This window comes from Pseudogymnoascus verrucosus (genome assembly GCF_001662655.1).
Source record: "Pseudogymnoascus verrucosus strain UAMH 10579 unplaced genomic scaffold scaffold_29, whole genome shotgun sequence".
Lineage (NCBI taxonomy): Eukaryota > Fungi > Ascomycota > Leotiomycetes > Thelebolales > Thelebolaceae > Pseudogymnoascus > Pseudogymnoascus verrucosus.
In genome coordinates, this window is record NW_017263680.1 from 187,771 (window position 1) to 205,138 (window position 17,368).

The 17,368-nt window shown below is 50.4% G+C and overlaps 5 protein-coding genes across 5 annotated transcripts; 3 read left to right on the forward strand and 2 right to left on the reverse strand.

Annotated features, from left to right (window-relative positions):
• The first annotated feature begins 1,642 nt into the window (after window positions 1-1,642).
• Window positions 1,643-4,354, forward strand: VE01_05935 (uncharacterized protein). The gene has a single exon (XM_018275393.2). It carries the CDS (start codon window positions 2,471-2,473, stop codon window positions 4,010-4,012), a length of 1,542 nt encoding a protein of 513 aa, XP_018129398.1. The 5' UTR covers window positions 1,643-2,470; the 3' UTR covers window positions 4,013-4,354.
• A 1,960-nt stretch (window positions 4,355-6,314) lies between these two features.
• On the forward strand, window positions 6,315-7,227 carry VE01_05936 (uncharacterized protein; the record flags this gene model as incomplete). Its single annotated transcript, XM_018275394.2, has 3 exons — window positions 6,315-6,414; window positions 6,459-6,526; window positions 6,952-7,227. 3 exons carry the CDS (start codon window positions 6,315-6,317, stop codon window positions 7,147-7,149), a joined length of 366 nt encoding a protein of 121 aa, XP_018129323.1. The 3' UTR covers window positions 7,150-7,227.
• Window positions 7,228-9,058: 1,831 nt separating this feature from the next.
• VE01_05937 (uncharacterized protein) lies at window positions 9,059-13,130 on the forward strand (the record flags this gene model as incomplete). Its single annotated transcript, XM_018275395.1, has 8 exons — window positions 9,059-9,198; window positions 9,250-9,856; window positions 9,905-10,055; window positions 10,123-10,548; window positions 10,609-10,809; window positions 10,864-11,051; window positions 11,480-12,139; window positions 12,192-13,130. The coding sequence occupies 8 exons, from the start codon at window positions 9,059-9,061 to the stop codon at window positions 13,128-13,130; spliced, it is 3,312 nt and encodes a 1,103-aa protein (XP_018129333.1).
• A 602-nt stretch (window positions 13,131-13,732) lies between these two features.
• On the reverse strand, window positions 13,733-14,824 carry VE01_05938 (uncharacterized protein). Its single transcript, XM_018275396.2, has 3 exons — window positions 14,350-14,824; window positions 13,918-14,260; window positions 13,733-13,857 (listed from the first exon to the last, which is right to left on the reverse strand). Exons 1-2 carry the CDS (start codon window positions 14,370-14,372, stop codon window positions 14,089-14,091), a joined length of 195 nt encoding a protein of 64 aa, XP_018129352.1. The 5' UTR covers window positions 14,373-14,824; the 3' UTR covers window positions 13,733-13,857; window positions 13,918-14,088.
• Window positions 14,825-15,087: 263 nt separating this feature from the next.
• Window positions 15,088-16,778, reverse strand: VE01_05939 (uncharacterized protein; the record flags this gene model as incomplete). The annotated part of the gene is made up of 8 exons (XM_018275397.1): window positions 15,088-15,175; window positions 15,238-15,347; window positions 15,413-15,602; window positions 15,656-15,704; window positions 15,768-15,823; window positions 15,871-16,153; window positions 16,202-16,535; window positions 16,617-16,778. The coding sequence occupies 8 exons, from the start codon at window positions 16,776-16,778 to the stop codon at window positions 15,088-15,090; spliced, it is 1,272 nt and encodes a 423-aa protein (XP_018129353.1).
• Between the last annotated feature and the right edge of the window lie 590 nt (window positions 16,779-17,368).

The following is a 17,368-nucleotide window of genomic DNA, read 5'->3' on the forward strand; positions in this document are numbered from 1 at the left end:
CGGGTGTTGGGGGGATGGATGGGGATGGAGAGGGGAATGGGGGATTGTGAATTAGGGAGGGGGGTTGGATGGGATTGTAGGGTGAGATGGGTGAGGGAGTGCGTAATCGTGGAGATGGAGATGGGAGTCACGGATTATCTGATGTCGTGATGTGGTGGGAGAGATTGTGTGATTGTTATGTTCGTATTGTTGTTGTGGGCAGGGCGCGAGTGGGCGTGGGTAAGTGTGGATAGGCGTGGAGAGGGGCGCGGAGAGGTCGTAGTGGCTTATGTGGAGTGTCATGGGCATGGAGAGGGCGTGGTGGCTTATGTAGGTAGAGTAGCATGAGCGTGGATAAGCGCGGTAAAGTGTCATGGGCGTGGGATGGGAAGGGGAGGGAAGGAGGGATGTTGGTATAAAGTTAGAGTAGTAATCTGAGGATATTATATGGATTTATAAGCAGGAATGTTATTACTATTGTATGTATGTTCACAGCTGATCTCTAGATGTCAGTCTGCCTTGTCTTGGAATGGTGGTATGATGAGATTGTGGCTTCAAGTTAACTAATCGCGGGATGGGTTGATTATTAATATGATGATATACGCGTATTCCACGTATACACATACACACACACGTCAACATCGTCGAGTTCTCGTATTATATGGTAAGAGTATGACAATTCTGATGGCATCATGATTGAGTAGGTATGCTTATGACAGACAGGCACGGACGGAGAGTTATTCCTCCCCGTCTGACTGTGTTAGCCCTGACTGTGATGGCCCTTCAAAATAAATCTCCGATTACAAACACGTCAGCTTCATCAACCCACAAACAGGGGTAGCACGTGCAAATAGCCGCATACCTGATAGCTGCCGTACTAGTCCTATCAGCAGCGTGTAGTCAATCCCATAAGTCAATCCCTCTTTCGCCCTCTTCCTCCCTCCATAATCTCCATGACTCCCCGTCTAGCCCCGCGGAAACGCTAGGACCATCCTGTCACGCCAACCCCCCATCCACACACCAACCGACCGCCGATCCCCTCTGCACCCCCGCTAGCCCATCTACCAAAAACACGCTAGTCAACCTGCCAATCCACGCTAAAACACGCCTTGGGGACGGCAAAGCAGCGAACAGAACCGAACAGGACTCACCGGTATCCACCAAGGTGCATGGGGGCGTGCTTGGCAGGTGTGTGGGTGTGGTGATGATGATGAAATGGGGGAGGAATGCAGATTAAATGTTAACGATGATGGGCTGCCTGAGGCTGGGGGGGAGGGGGGTGTATGTATGTGTTACAGGGAAGGGGGGGAGGGGAAAGGGAAGGTACTGTGTGAGCTATGGAGCTATGGGAGGGACAAGAGCAGGAGCTCTGGTGATGGGGGGGAGAGTTGCCATGGTTGGTTATGACCAATCACGCGCTTACCACCTATTATATTCTGCCCTCCCTCTCCTGGCTCTCTCCCCCCCATTCAAGAGCTATGGGTGATGGGGGTGGGAGAGAGAGTGTTTGCCATGGTTAGTTATGACCAATCACGCGCTTACCTATCTGTCGTCCTCCTGGCTCCCCTCCCCTCCTCGCTCCCCCCCTTCCCGTCTTGGTGCTACGCTAACCCAACCCCGCTGCACGGGACAGGCGTGCGTGCACTGTCCATCCACTGCCCACCGCCTACCGCCTACCGCCCACCGCCCATCGGCCACCACCTCCGTCACCCCCACTACCTCAAACATACTCTACTACGTACTATTTTCTACACTGTAGAGCTGTGGATTATCTGTCCGTCTGGTGACTCAGGCTCCAATAATTGGGAAAAAACTGGAAAACTCCACTCTCCGCAACTCACTCCACACACTACAGTCCCTTGTATACGTGACTATATGACCGATTATACGCGGCCTATACGTGCCTTCTTCTACTACCAAAATAGAGAGTACCAAGGTCCAGGGTATCATTTTCCGCTCAGGTAAGCAGGGACCACCACCCACCCACCACCACCACCTACCTCCACTACCATCAGCCTTCTTTTCCCATCATCCTAGTCCAGTCCAGTCATTTTTGCTATGGGCTAGTCATTCTGGTATGGACGGACGACCATCCACACACTATGGTGCAGTCCTTGTATAAGATCGCCTTTGTCCGCTTTGAAGGATGCGTTGCTTCACTTTTTACAACTATGATTTATGAAGCCGACGTGTCTATTGAAGAGACACAAGCTGCTTAGACGACTATTTTGTGGTGATATTCGGTGATATACAGAGGGATACGAAGGTTTACTCGACGAGACGGGTTTGAGGTTATATTCAGTCGTATACGGCGATATACTCAACTCGACGTCTCTGGAGTGATATTCAGTCATATACGGCGAATATACCGCGATATACTCAACTCAACGCCTCTAAAGTGATATTCACGCCCTGACTCACTCAACCTATCACTCACATTTCCAACCAGCCTCACAACCTCGCATCCACCACCACCACAACCACCACCAAAATGGGCCTCCTCCCCCTCACCCCCTCCACCCTCCGCACTATCGACGTCGTCCTCGCCTCTGACCCCCCGACCCCCTCCCCCGCCCCAAAACCGATCACCTCCTACACCACCTACGACGACATCCGGGGCCACATCCTCCTCACCTCCAGCATCCCACAACCCTTCTCCGCCGTCGAAATCTCCCTCCTCGGCACTATCCGCACCACGCACCCCGACCACATCGCGCCTATCATCGCGGCGCCGGGGACGCAGCATGTTTTCTTGAAGTTGGTTATGCCACTTCCTCCTTCCGCTTATGGCGCCAACACCTCCCCCGGCGGCGAAGGTGGGGAAGATATCCACCACCTCACCCCAGGGCAACCTCTCAAAATCCCATTCCATTTCGTGGTACCAGCGCGCCTACTTCCAGTAGCATGCAAGCACGACCTCGAATCCCCCGCCATCCAAGACTTACACCTCCAACTCCCGCCATCGATGGGTAACTTCCTCCTCCCCCGTGACGACCTCGCGCCGGAGATGGCAAGTGTAACCTACGGCATCCACGCTAAACTCATGTCCGTCCCTCCCAGCGCTACGAGCTACCCACAGACTCTCGCTTCGACGTTACGGAAGATCCACGTCGTACCTGCGTCTCCTGAGGCGCCGCCACTGTCGGCTGGGAAGGATAGCCGATATATCCTCTCCAAAACCAAATCCCTGCGTCGCGGGGTATTCAAGGGGAAACTCGGCACCTTAACCCTATCAACCACCCAACCGCGAGCTTTCTGCCTTCCCCCGCCCCCGACGGATCACCACGGCCCTACGCCATCAACACTAGCAACACTAACCCTCCGCTTCGACCCCGCCGACGCATCCTGTCTCCCTCCCCGTCTCGGCGCACTGACGGCGAAAATCCGCGCGACGACTGTGCATTCGATTAGACCAGCCCGCGGGATTCCGGATGAGGAAACTAGAAGTAGCCCGTATGAAATCCACAGCGGCGCGTATAGCACACACGTCTCCCTCGCCTCCCACGAAGTCACGGGGGTCGCGGCGCCATGGACGTACGTCATCCCCGCGCCTGCGTATGAGAGGAGGGATTCGGGGTATTCGACCGCAGAATCCGATGGCGACATTAACTTGGCGAACTCGGGGGGAAAGGAAGGGACAGGGCCATACTACACAGCCACCATCCCCCTCCCCCTCAGTCTACCAGCCAACAAAACATGGATCCCAACATTCCACTCCTGCCTCGTCTCGCGCTTCTACACCCTCATGATCGAACTTATGGTTCACCCACCCGGAAAGTCAGCTGTGCCGAGTTGTCTGGCACTTAAAGTCCCTGTGCAGGTTATGGGAGAGGGGAGGGAGGGGAGGGAGGAGGCTTTTGAAGCTGGTGGACGAGCTGTGGTGGAGGGTGCAGCGCTTGGGTGGGAGGGTGAGGGAGGGGGGGATTTGGAGGGGATGGAGGGAGTGGAGGGGTTGCAGGGGGTGGCGGTTACGGAGGCGGGGGATGAGTTGCCGGGGTATGTGACGCCTGCTAGGCGGTTGAGGGGGAGGTGAGGTGTTTGGGTCTTGATATTGGATGACGGATGATGGGTTTGTATCTGGATTTGGATGATTTATGATGGATCCTTGAGTTTGGGATGACAGGAGCGAATAGATTGCATGTGCAGCTGGTCCTGGTCAAATCGATCACTGGACTGATGTTGGAGGAAGCGGAGATACCCCATGTTTCAACACTACTTTTGGCGGGTGGGCGGGCGGATTAAAAAAGCGGGCAGTGCCTGCTTGAGCGGTTTATTAATTTTTGGTTTTTCGATGGGTTGATGAGTTGATGGGTTTATCACATTTGAGTCGGAGTTCGGGGAATTTTTTAATGGGATGACTGTTTGTTGTAGTAGCATAAAATAAATAATTAATTAATTTAAAATAGATGATTCTCTTCTCTTCCATTTAATTTTATATTTCCATTTTCTATTCCGACAACTTTTCCCTATTCATCACACTAAACCCCCACCAACACCCACAACCGCAACCGCAACAACACACCCAGTCGGGCATTTAAAGAACCGCCCGCCCCACCCACCAACGAGCAGCATTCTCCAGCCAAAGCAAAGGAACTAAGTTGAAACGGGCGCGTATCGTCTGAGCCGTCTACATCAATGACGTGTCTGTGTTCCAGCCCGTCTGTATGTTCGTCGATTCTGTCTGCTGTGTGCAAGAGGTGGGGGGTGAGAGGAGGAGCGGTGACAGGACTCCGAGGCGACGAGAACTGCCCCCTGTTGATACCCCCCCACCCCCCCCCCCCGCATCCGCATATATCCCGCAATAAGGACTGAAATGCTGGAATCGCGGATACACACCAGACCTCATGGCCTAGAGGATATATGCGAACGTCGCTTTGAGTAAAGAGAGGGCGGGGCGCTGGGGAGGGATATTTAAAGCTTCTGGGCTTTGGATCTAGCGGAGCAGGGTGTTGGTAAGTGTTGTGGATTTATTTTTTGGGGATTGGTGACGGTGTGGTTTATAGTGCTGTGGCTGAGGTGGACTGTGGGGGGAGGACTGGGGAGGTGGGGAACTGGGGGGAGAGGGGATTTACTGACTGGCTTGGTTGTGTTGGCGGGGTTTTATCGTGGTTTGGTCATGGTGGGATGGGTATGGTGATGTGGAAGGAGGCTGTGAGTGCTAATGATGTTTGTAGAGATGGAGATAGAGGTGGAGATGGAGATAAGTATGTTCATAATTTCCCCTACATATGAGGATGTCGATGGAGACGAGGACGGGAATACCTTCACTTCACCTAATATACCTACATAACCCAACATCCGCACCCACAACACAAACAAACTAAAGCCAAGAATAACACCAAAACAAACTTACGCGGTGGTGTCGACCCCTTTCGCTGAAGCCACCAGTTCCATTTCCACCCAGCTGCTGTTCTTCATGTGCGTGGTCGGTGTGGATTGTGGCTCCTGCTGGTGTGAAGGCGGCGATGGCGGCAGTGGCGGTGGCGGTGGTGAGAGGACAGCGGTGACAGCAGCAACGGTGACAGCTCTGCACCGACAACGAGAATCACAGCAACGAGAGCCCTTTTGTCGTCACAAGATCTATGCTCTTCTTCCACGCGATGTAAGTAGCGCAGCGGAATGGGTTGGTCAACCGGACCTCCTTTCGTATGTGCTTAGCGGTCTTAAGGTGGGCATGAAGGGTTCTCTCCTCGATATATGGGGGGTTACGGTGGTTCTGGAGGGAGATGTGGTGTGTTGTGTGGTGAGGTGGTGAGGTGGTGTGGTGGTGAGTGTTGTGTGGTGAGGAGTGTATGGCTTGAGGGTTGTGTAAATGGGGAATTAGGTAAGGAGAAGGGGGGTTTGTTTGGATTACTGACTATATTGCGTAGGGAGGGGTTATGATGTTTTGGTGTTGGTGGATAGACCCCGGGGGGGTGGGGATACGGATGCGGATACAGATGGAAGCCGTGATGTGAAAGGAGGTGAAGATGGAGATGTTGTTGCTGCTGGTTTTGGTAGATATGAGACTGGAATCGGAGACGAAGATGGGGATATCTGCACTGCGCCTAACATATTTATACAACCCATAATCCATCCCCACAAAAGATCTAACCAAATTGATGACAACAAATCCACTTCCTGATGATGTCAGCCCGTTCCGCCGAAGCTAGCAGTTTGGTCTCAACCTAGCTGTCCACGAGGGGATGTTCACGTATCTTTTCCGGGTTATGAAGCCGTAGAGCCGTATCCATAACACAGGGCATCATATATGTCCATGGAACTAGGTCTTTTTGTATGACAGTGCCTGCTCACATTGTTCTCTCAATGAAGACATCCATGGGCATTTTAACGTGATGGCGGAACAGCCTACTTCTGCTGCTTCCCCAAAGTCCCTGCCGCCGAACACGCCTACCCTCCGATGGGGGATGTATGCAGTCGTCTTGGAGAGGGCGGGTCATCCGCCAGTGTTATAATCGGATCTGCAACTAACTCGTTAGTGCGCGAGTTCAACCTTACGACGAGGGGGGAACATTTCCTACAATACATGTCCAAGGCACTCTTCGGCGTAAGGGCGGCAATGGCTGAGGTGGTGGGATAGCGGCAGTGGTGGTGGTGAGAGGGTAGCGGTGACAGTGGCTAAATGACAGAAACAGTCTTAGTGACAAGAAAGCTCAGTTGCAGTCTCTGCGTACTCGATCGGTACCGGCGACTGCTTCAGCAAAAAAAAGTCCCCGTTCCTCGCAGTACTTCGCATATTCAATGGGTGTAGGCACTGGGCGTGTCTTGAAAAAATTGATGCTTGGTGGTGTGGCCAATTAGATCACGTCGAGTAAAGTAGGAGCGAGGTGTTATTCGCACTGCACCTTGAATGAAGGAATCTGTGGGCATTTTAGCATAACGGCTGAGAAGCTTGAAGTCTGGGTGGTTAAGTAGGAAAGGAAGTGGGTAGAGTTGAAGAGTATGAATGTGATGAATTATGACTACAGGTAGATGGAGACTAACTACGACGAATACACGGTCCAGGCGAATGCGAAAGCCTACAAGTCGAGAGCGCTACATCCAGGACGAGACCGGCTGCGACAGGCGAAACATGTGGTAAAGGCTATTGTAGAAAAGAGCTTCGTTGCGACTGCTGGTGCTGTTAGCGTGAGGGCGGTGACTGCAGCAATGGTAGCCATGCGGAAGTGAGAGGACGGCGGTGACAGCAGCCACACGACAGCAACAGCTTCAGCGACAAGAAAGTTACCCCTGGCTCAAACATACCCCCACACATCATAGCCTCGATTTCAGTAGGTATAAATATGTTGTCCCCGGCCACAAACCTGTTACCATCTTATTCTGTTTCTCTCTGGCTATTCTTCGTTCACTTGGTAAAAGGGGGGGGGTTTGTACCTTTCTGTTCGTGGCGGGGGCGATGGGGTTGGATGAAGGGGAGGGTGTTTGGGATCGGTATATTTGGGGAGGGGCTAAGAGAGAGAGAGAGAGAGAGAGAGAGATCCTTGCGATCATCACCTCTGTCATGGTGCGAATATGATATTGTCTCTGCACTGGCGCAACGTATGAAGCCGCCTTTCCCTCCCATCCCAACAAGCCGTGTATCACCGCCCTCCAGAGACTATATAAACACAATACGTTCACGCGAGAAAGAGGGGACAGATAGGCAATCTCTTGTACCTCATGATCCATGTGGCTGTTGGTCTGTGGCTGCAAAACCTAGTAGTCAGCTTGCGCTTGGAGCTGTGTTGACTCGGGATGAGGTTCTATGTGTGACACAGAAAAGGCGCGAGATGTAAGGAGTGTGAGAGCGGTGAGAGGCGGCGGTGACAGCAGCGCCATGTTAGCGACAGCTTCAGCGATGAGAAAGGCTCGTGACGAGAATTTGCGGTGACAGTACCGGCTTCTTTGCGTCGCTGAGCTTTGCTTATCTCTATCAAGGGGGGTTTTCTGCTTGGTGGGTTATTATTTGGATGAGATAGCCTCCTTCCTGTAGCTATTCTTCTTCGCTTTCATTTGGCCGATTTCCCTTCCACGTTCCCATCTCCATGCGCTTACATAAATCCTGTGCCGAAAACGACGTGGTGAGGTGGCAGCCGCGTGCTGAAGCTTGGAAAGCTCCGCCTTGAGCCCGATGTTGGGATCCTCGCGACCCTGTGACACGGAGGTTTTAGCTGCGGCGGCGCCAGCGGTAGCTTCCCGCCCTGGACTCGAGCTTATTGTTGGGATTTTGTGACGTTGCGCCGTTCTCCATGCTGTCGCAAGGCATCCAATGGGGGAAGGAGTCGATCATCACGTCTGTCTCGGAGACAAATACAAACCGCGGCAGCGCAGCATACATACGAAGACGCCTTCTCAACTCAATACTACTCATAAGATTATATTTCGGTCTTATTTTATTCGCTCCCATCGCTTCCCTGATATCCCGCCATCCCCCTCAAAAAGCAGAGCCAACAACCACCCTTGGTTTGCAGTATTTAAAGATCGTTGGAGAACATATTATACCAATCACTCAATTCTGCGACTTTGATGGCCTTTATGTCACTGACCGGTGTGGCTAGCGTTGGGTGTCAACTCTCCACATATTGTCCAATAATCATTTCTTGCACAAAGCTCAGGTCAATGTCGTGCGCCTCTTGGTAAAGGATGGACTTTTCGCAGATGTTCTATTGACCCAACTTTGCAACTGCGCAATCAACATTACCTTTTTGCAAGTTGTTACTGGGCTGGTTAAGACAGTATGTGTTTGGAGATATGAGAATGGTGCTGTAGCCCGGAACCTGCCATGAGATCCCCAAGCAGTTACCCCAGTATTGTAGCACAAACAAGGGTTTTCCCACACCGTGGAATATGCAGTCGAGTCAATTCCAATACTATACCCAACAATGTTTAAGATCCCTGCTGCATGTATAGTAGTCACCTACATAAACTTGAACGAGGCTGGGCTGTTTAACTTAGATATCCACACGACCCAACGCCATCGTCATTCACCATATCTCCTCGTCCATTTATGTGCATATTCTCTGGCTAAGCTGGACCTCATTTTTGCCTCGGAAATGATCACTGTAACGCATATTCAATTGGGATTTGTAGGACATTCGCGATGAAACTACTTAAATGCTTCTTTGCTCCCAAAACCGAGTCCTCGAAGCAGGCACTTGAGCCTTCTGCTCCCGACCCCGGATCTTCAAAGGAGGCACTTGGGATCTCTGTCGTGACGACTGTCGCGAACGCTCAAGTGGAGTGAGCATCAACATGACAGATTCACTGTTTATATGCTGACCTTCCTACTAGCATAATATTCATTCATGGCCTAACTGGTCATCGGGAAAGGACTTGGACTCACGAAGACGAAAACGAGCCATGGTTCAAGTCACTCCTTCCCAAAGACCTCCCGACTGCCCGAATCATAGCCTATGGCTATGATGCTGATGTGGTTAATTTTACGAAGGTCGCTAGCCAGAACACAATTCGAGACCATGCGGTGAACCTGATGAATGACCTCGCCGGACACCGAAGGTGGGCACCTGGACGGCCCATAATTTTTGTCGCGCACAGCCTCGGGGGTTTAGTATGCCAGAAAGCTCTTATTCTATGTACCAATCCAACCGAGGACGCTCAAAAAGACATACTTTCGTCAACCCGGGGCATCGCTTTCCTCGGAACTCCGCATGCCGGGTCTGACCTTGCAAGATTTGCAACTGCAGTGGCAAATTTTGTCCGTTTCAGTCTAGGCAAAAAGTCCAATACGAAGCTCCTAGAGGTTCTAACCAAAAACTCTGAGGTTCTGGCTGATATCAGTAATGGATTCTTCACTATGGTGCGAAGGCGTGAGAGTACTCAAATGCCCATCGCCCTCCACGCTTTTGTTGAGGAACTAGACGTAGACTTTCTTGGGCGTGTAAGTTCATGTTGCGCCTAACTTTAATGATATGCTAACATATATCAGCGCGTCGTTGAACCTGATTCGGCGAGAATAGTAGGCTACAATTCTGACACTATTCACGCTAATCACATGGAAATGACTAAGTTCCGCTCGGCGACTGATCCGGGATATGTAAAGGTTCTAAGTAGGCTAAAATTATGGATTGACGATGATGGTACTGTATTACCGAGACATTTGTAGATAGAGCAAAATAATATAACTAACTCAATTGGACTGACCAGACAATACGATTGTATTGCGATACGCCAATTACTTCCACCTTATGTTTGACACGCTCTTGCCTGGCGTGAAGCTTGCAAAATCAGAACCTCCGGCCTCAACAATGAAAGAACTATGCAAATCATCTAGTATTAGGTCATCCGTGAAATGGCTAATTGACAGTTCGGAATATCGAGTTTGGAAATCTGCATCCTCAGCAAGGCTCTGGCTTCATGGAGAACATGGCGACGGCAAGACGGTCATTATGTCCTACATCTTTAGAAGCCTGTCTCGGTATGCCCTATATCCTGACGGTATCGCGTCTGTATTCTGCTCATGCAATGATTCAGAAGAGGGAGTGGTGGCTTCTATGGCTCTCCAGTTGCTTCGAAACAAGAATCGTGCCAAAGACTGGCGACTAACAGTTCCCCTCACGAAGTTTCAACCAGGTGATGATGGGCGGCTAGAATTCAATCGCCTACTATGGAAACTGCTAACGAGGTTGATAGAGGACGGGGGTGTGGTCCTTATTATTGATGGCATTGACAAGATTGATTTTTTAGTTCGATCATCGTTTCTAGATATATTCAACAAGCTTGAGAAGAATCCAAGAGCTGGTATACGAGTTCTAATTTCGTCAGAAAAAAGAGATGATATACAAAGTGCCCTCAGGCATTATCCAAGCATAGATAGAGAAAAGGAGAGGAGAGGTGAGTGACTATCCAAAGGTTGGTGATTGAGTAGATGCTAAGCGGCCGTTGCAGAATGTCTAAAGACACTAGAATTCCAGGAATGGAACGCGAGAGAAATTGGTGTTCAAAAGGTCGAAAGAGCAGGTAAAAAGGTTTTTCATCACAAAAAATACCGCAAATGGATCCGATCCAAACGCTCGTCCGTGTTGTGGTTGGAAGGGAAACCTGGAAGCGGGAAGTCGACCCTTTCAAAATTCATGGTAAGTAAACTAGAGAAAGAGACCCCTCATTGGCAAACGAGTCAGAGGAGCCCCTCACAAGAGAGACACCCCTCGCGAGAGAGACACCCCTCGCACAGCATCCCACAGAGGAGTAAGAGAGGATGGGTTTTCAACAACTCCAAAGACAAGAGCGTTATAATTGCAAGATTTTATTACAGTTTCCGAGGAGGCAACACCCAGACTAGTCACGAGCTTATGCTTCGATCGATTGTCTACCAGATCTGGAGCGAGAACAGTAGACTTTTCCCACTCATTCGTGATCGTTACGAGCATTGAAAACCAAGGTTAGAGAGGCAAGTGATCATAAATCGTTCTGGAGCTATAGCGATTTAAAATGGGCTTTAAAAACCCTGAATTGCGTTGATTTTAATCTCCGAGTTTTTATTATTGTTGATGGAATGGATGAGTCTGATGACGATAAACGGGTGGACATTCTTCGGTTTCTTCTTGATCTTGCGTCTCCGAATCTGAATAGCACTTGCGTCGTTAAGATTTTTATTGCGAGCAGGCCGGAGAACGATATCAATTCGGGACTACGGCCGGTTCGTCATCACATTAAACTACAAGAAGTGAATGAAGAGGACATCAGGATGGTCGTGAGAGGGTGGATTGAGCGAATGGTATCCGAAGCAAAATGTGAAGAAGAGGTTTTATCAAAAGTAAAGGACTATATTATGGAATATTCTGATGGGGTTTTTATGTGGGTGACGCTGGTCTTGAGAGATCTGGAGCAGTGTATCGACAAAGGTGGCTACACCAAATTAACCCTGCATACTAGACTACGTAGCCTTCCTAAGGAGCTTGGCGGCAAAGATGGCTTCTATCGAGCAATGGTAGATTCATTACTGGACGAGTACAAAGAAGATCAAGAGCACCAAGAGCTTGGGCAACGAATATTGGCCTGGGTGACTTTCGCCGAGCGACCTCTATCAGTTACAGAACTCAGGGATGCCCTGGCAATCCCCTCCGGGTTAGACAGAACAGACTTGTCAACATATATTCTTGAGGATAACAGACCCCATAAATTGGAGAGGGCAATATTGTCGTTCTGTGGGGGTCTAGTTGAGGTAAGCAGAGTTGTTGTCTCGTTTACGAGCTGGCTAACCAGTGCGTTCGTAGGTTAGAGACTCGCACGACGGCCGAACTGTGCAACTCATACATCAGACTGCCAGAGAATTTCTTCTGCACAAAGACAAACTCGCGGGGCCATATCGCCTCGAACACGTCCAAGGAGTCATGGAGATAGCAATGGCGTGCTGCCGGTACCTCAGCATCGTCTTTCGCCCGGATTTACCACTAGGAGAAGCTAACGCAGTATTGCCAGAAGCCGAGATTATAGAATGTCACTTGTCGGGGAAGTCACTGCTCATATATGCGCTCGTCAACTTCCAAACGCACCTAGATGACTTGGGAAGCAATGATGAGAAAGTACGAAATGAGTTTATGGATTTTGTCAAGCTTCTCATAATGCGGAGTAGCTCCTTCGCATCTCTTCTTCTAGGGCAATGGATTCAGGCCCTGAAGTGGCCATCAAGACTACACGTAGATGAGACATCAGCGAGGCTATACTTGCATTCTTTATTACTATGTGCCGCAGAGACTGGGAACAGGGAGGTCGCGGCGGTATTGCTTTCTCTTCGATCAGATTTGCTTCACATAGTAGCTTCAATTGCGGCCGCAAATGAGGATGCGTATGAGGATTCTGGCGGCCTTGAGCTGTTGCTCAACATGGGGGCCGACTTCAACGCAAAGGACACGGTTGGCCGGACGCCGGTATCGTATGCCGCTGGGAATGGGCTCAATCGTAACACGAGTCTGCTACTTAAGAATAAGGCTGAACCCAATCTAAAAGACAGGGCTGGCCGGACGCCGCTATCGTATGCGTCTGAAAACGGGCACGAGGCTAGCGTCAGGCTGCTACTTGAGAGAGAAGATGTCGAACTGAACTCGGAAGACACAACTGGACGGACACCGCTATCATATGCTACCGCGAACGGGCACACAGCTGTGGCTGAGCTGCTGCAATCACATGTCACGAAATATCAAGGCACAATCTAATATAGTAGGTAACAGGAGCTGTGGTCCGTCGCCAATGGTGGAGCGTTTGACTGGGGTTGTAGGATGTGGTAGGATGTGGGCATCCAGATCAAAGGGTTTCGCGTTGAGATGGGAGGAATACAGTCTTATCTGGGGGTTGAGCGGGTGGTTCATGAGTGTGTGGGTCTGCGGAATAAGGGGTGCGTCCGGTGCCGCGGGTGTTGGCTTGTTGGGTGTGGGACTATGGGTGTTCTGTTTGGGCGGCGGGTGGTTTAGGGCTGTGATGGCTTAGGAATGGGGTGGCACAGTAGTTTGTAGTAGAAGTGTTATACGTATAGCCAGGAAGTCAGCGAACTAACTTCCGCATATACGTACAGGTTTCTGCGCCTGTGTGACGGAGACGGGCGGCCTTCGAGAGACTATGATCCAGGGGTTTGATGTGTACGCTGGGTCTGGTGCTGGCGGAAGTATGGTGGGTCTTGGTGATGAGTCGCTGTGTGGTGAAAAGGCGCGGTGACGAGAGGATGCGGCGACAAGAAGATATGGTGATAGGAGGGTTGCGGTGAGCGGAGATGCGGCGGCGAGAAAACTATAGTCACGGTTCGATGAGAGGGCATCAAGGACCGGAAGCTTCATACAGTTGTGGCTGGCAGCACGGAATGCCGGAAGTATCGCATATGCGCTTCCATGTTATTGACATAACGAGTCCTAACGGGGTAGAGAAGCTGGACGCGGAGACATCAGAATGCTTTTAGTGTCAGGGCTCGTGTCTTTCCACCTCTTGGTCGGCAGAAATGATGGAACAAACCTGTGGAGTTATGAGAAGAGATGCCATTATAGACTACTCAGCTAATATACTATTCCATCCCACTTCCCGTGTCATCTTCGCAGCACGCCTGCCTCTCACTGGTATTCTCCCCGCGCAGTCCATGCATCCGATACATATATTCACAACAGCCACCTCCACTGTCCCAACTCTTTAGATCCCTCCACCACTACGTCCCGTGTGGACTGTATACACATTCCCCCCTCCTGCCCCGCTGCGCTCCTTAGCCGCCTCGCTGCGGGCGAACACGGCGCGCCATTTCAGGCCGACAAAGATAGCTGCAGCGCCTCCAAAGGCGGCAATAACGAGTGGTGCGCGCGACGGCCTGGAAAGGGAGGTTAGCTGGAACTCTGGCTTCTGTTTCCCGGACGAGGGGCACGGGGCGGATTGAAGGCGGGGGAGCGGTAAACTTACGGCTTGGGGTGTCCTGGTGCCATTGTGTTGGTTTCTCTGGGAGCGGTGTGTGCTTGTTGAATAGCTCTGCCTCACTTATTGGGGTTTTTTCTGGGCTCAGGGTCTTTCGTTGTGCTTATTCGCTTTTTGGTCGTCTTTTAGCTGTGTATGTATTGTCGTTCACAAGCCGTTGTCTTGTTGTCTTATCTGCCTGACACGTTCGGTCGCCCTCGGGAGTCGCGTGTGCAGTGACGTCTGCGGGTTCCACCTACTCTAGATTTATCGGTTATCCCTTCCCAACAGTTACCCGTCGCTAGTGCCTACAACCTGCGAGTGTGTTGAACGCTCGTCTTTGTCTCGAGAGGGTGTTTTTCGAAGGTTTTTCTTTCGTTATTTATCGTGTCGGCTGGTTGGTTTATCCATTCCTGGCCTGCAAAAATATATACCTTGTTGGTTCAACCATAGAAATCTTTGCACATGCGATAGCTTTTTTTAGTTGTCTCGGCTTGTCTCAATGGAGTAGCGCGGGATTTCCCCGCACTATCTGGGGTTGTTGAGGTCCAAGCTTGGTGCACGGTCCAGCATGCATTTCAATATAGTGGCACATGACCAGACGTTGAGGAATACTTTTGTAATAAAGGAGTTTCTATTGGCCTTTTCATTCTATCAGATATGACAGGAGATGTGTTATTCAGAAGGAGCTTCTATCACATGGAATATAACATACAGGAGACAAACTCCCCGTAAGTGTCTCCTATATCAAACAAAGGGGCTAGATTCTATGGCCTTCTCAAGCTCAATGTGGGCGTCATATCCAAACAGCCACGGCTGGAATATGGGGCAGACCCTATCGTTGTTGATCAGATGGAGGATACCAAAGGTAGGAGCAAAGATTTGGACGGGCCTCACCAGCTTAGTGGAAATTTTTCCTCGATTATACGCTTGGAATCAGTGTATTTGTCAAGGAGCGAATCACGCTCTTGTTGCTCAGGGCCATCGCGCATGTGATAAAATGTTCGCTTTTCTTTGTGTCAGTCACTAGTTCTTGGATCTTGCTTTGCTTGGGGCTCCTGGCCATGCTCACCATCTTGAGTGACTCTCGTGCTACTGCTTCTCCCCGCGCTTTACGCATAGTTTGGAACATCTGCAAGGCTTGGGGGAGCTGCGATTTGGACGTTATCTTGCCGAGGATCAAACCAATGGTAGCTCCATCTTCCATGGCCGAGTTGGCCCCTTGGGCTAGATATGGGATCATTGGATGGGAGGCGTCACCACTGCTCAAATGTTAGCTGGGAAGGAAGTAAATCTGCTATTGTATCGATCTTACATGAGAACAAAATTTCCTTTATCGTTTATCCACGTCTCTACTTCTTGTCCTAGAGTTGATCGATCTGTCAGCATTGATAATCCATGGACTTTTGGCAAGCTCCAAGACTCACGGTGCATCAACTTCCACGTCTCGACGACTTTGACGTGGTCCAGGAACCGGGCCAAACTATGAAATATTAGCAGCTGCCGCCTCTATTGGAATGGTGAAGCAACATCGGGTCCCAATTACGGAACAGCTCCCTCATTTCTTCGGCCGAGCCCTCCTTCTTAGAAACCCCGGCGGGAAGGTCGTCCGGGCGTACGAGACCAAGACCTAGCGCCTTGCCACTCCGAATGGAATATGACACAGCGTGACAGTCTGGCCCAAACCAGATATTAAGTTCCGGGTTTGTAATCTTATCTCTCAGTTCTCCGGCGGGGACGTCTTCCGCGTTGAGAATGATACGGTAGACAAGGTCCCCTGTCGCTTCGGGGTAGTCTTGTTTCCCCAAAAGAACTTCTCAGCACCGGGACCATATCCCATCCGCGCCGATGACAAGGTCACCTTTAAATTCTTGACCAGCTGCTGATTTTATTCGGCCATCGTCCATATCAATCTCAATCACTTTGGTGCCGAAATGAAACTCCACTCCGAGTTCCTTAGCTCGATCATAAAGACCTTTTTGAACGTCCACCCGAGAGATATTCAATGTTTCAGACCCATACTTTTTCTTCAAACTTTCGGCATAATTTTGCTCTCTGAATAGAATCGTTCCATCTGAATAACGCCGGAAGTTCATCGAACTTGGCCTCGCTGCGGAGCTCCAGAAGGACTCGGATAGGCCCCATCTTTTCAATAATGTCGAGGAGTTGGGAGTCACTTGGATACCTGTACCGGTCTGTAGTTATTGTGAGAACTTGACGGTATCACCAAAGATCATAGGCCCTCCGGAATAGAAGCAGTCTTCATAGCAACGTACCTCAGCAAGCTCGTTTGCAGCTTCGATAACCGTAACATGATGCCCCGATAGAGCACATTGGATACTGGCAGATAAGCCTCCCATGCCGCCGCCAACGATGATAACATCCAAGCGGCAACTGTTGGTAGCATCTGGCAAATAATCATGCTCTTTCACTGTCATATTTGATAAAATAGTCGACTTAACTCGCAAGAATTACAATGGGCAATAGGTGGGACGTTGGACTAAGCGGTTGCAATGGCCTGCGTCGTTTTGATCATCCAGCCTACTTTCTCCCGGACAAGATCGTCTCAACCTCCAAATATATATTTCTATCCAAGTCACCTTTAGCTTATAAGCGAAGGTAAAGCGCATACAAGCCCAGTATGAAACCTTCTATTAATGCACGGGTGGTTACAGTGCAGCGTTGTGAGTCTGTCGGTTCTCAAACGCAGCGAATCTCAATGCATAACAACATTCTTCATTCACACCAGAACGTTTATAAGGGCTGGCTCTCACTCTCTCAATAAACCACGTCATCGAATGGCGTGGCCTGTGTATCGCCACTAAACGAATTAACTCTTTCTGTAGGCTGTGACCCCTTGTGTATCCGCGGTAAGGGAGCAGCGCCGATACCCTGTGTGACAGCGTGCAACTCCCACCAAGCCCACCAAAGCAGAACAGCGTCTCTATGGGGATCTGCAAGATGCTATCTAGGGAGAATCAAGTGATACAAACCCTTTGCAGATGTAGACTATCTCAGTCTACCTTGC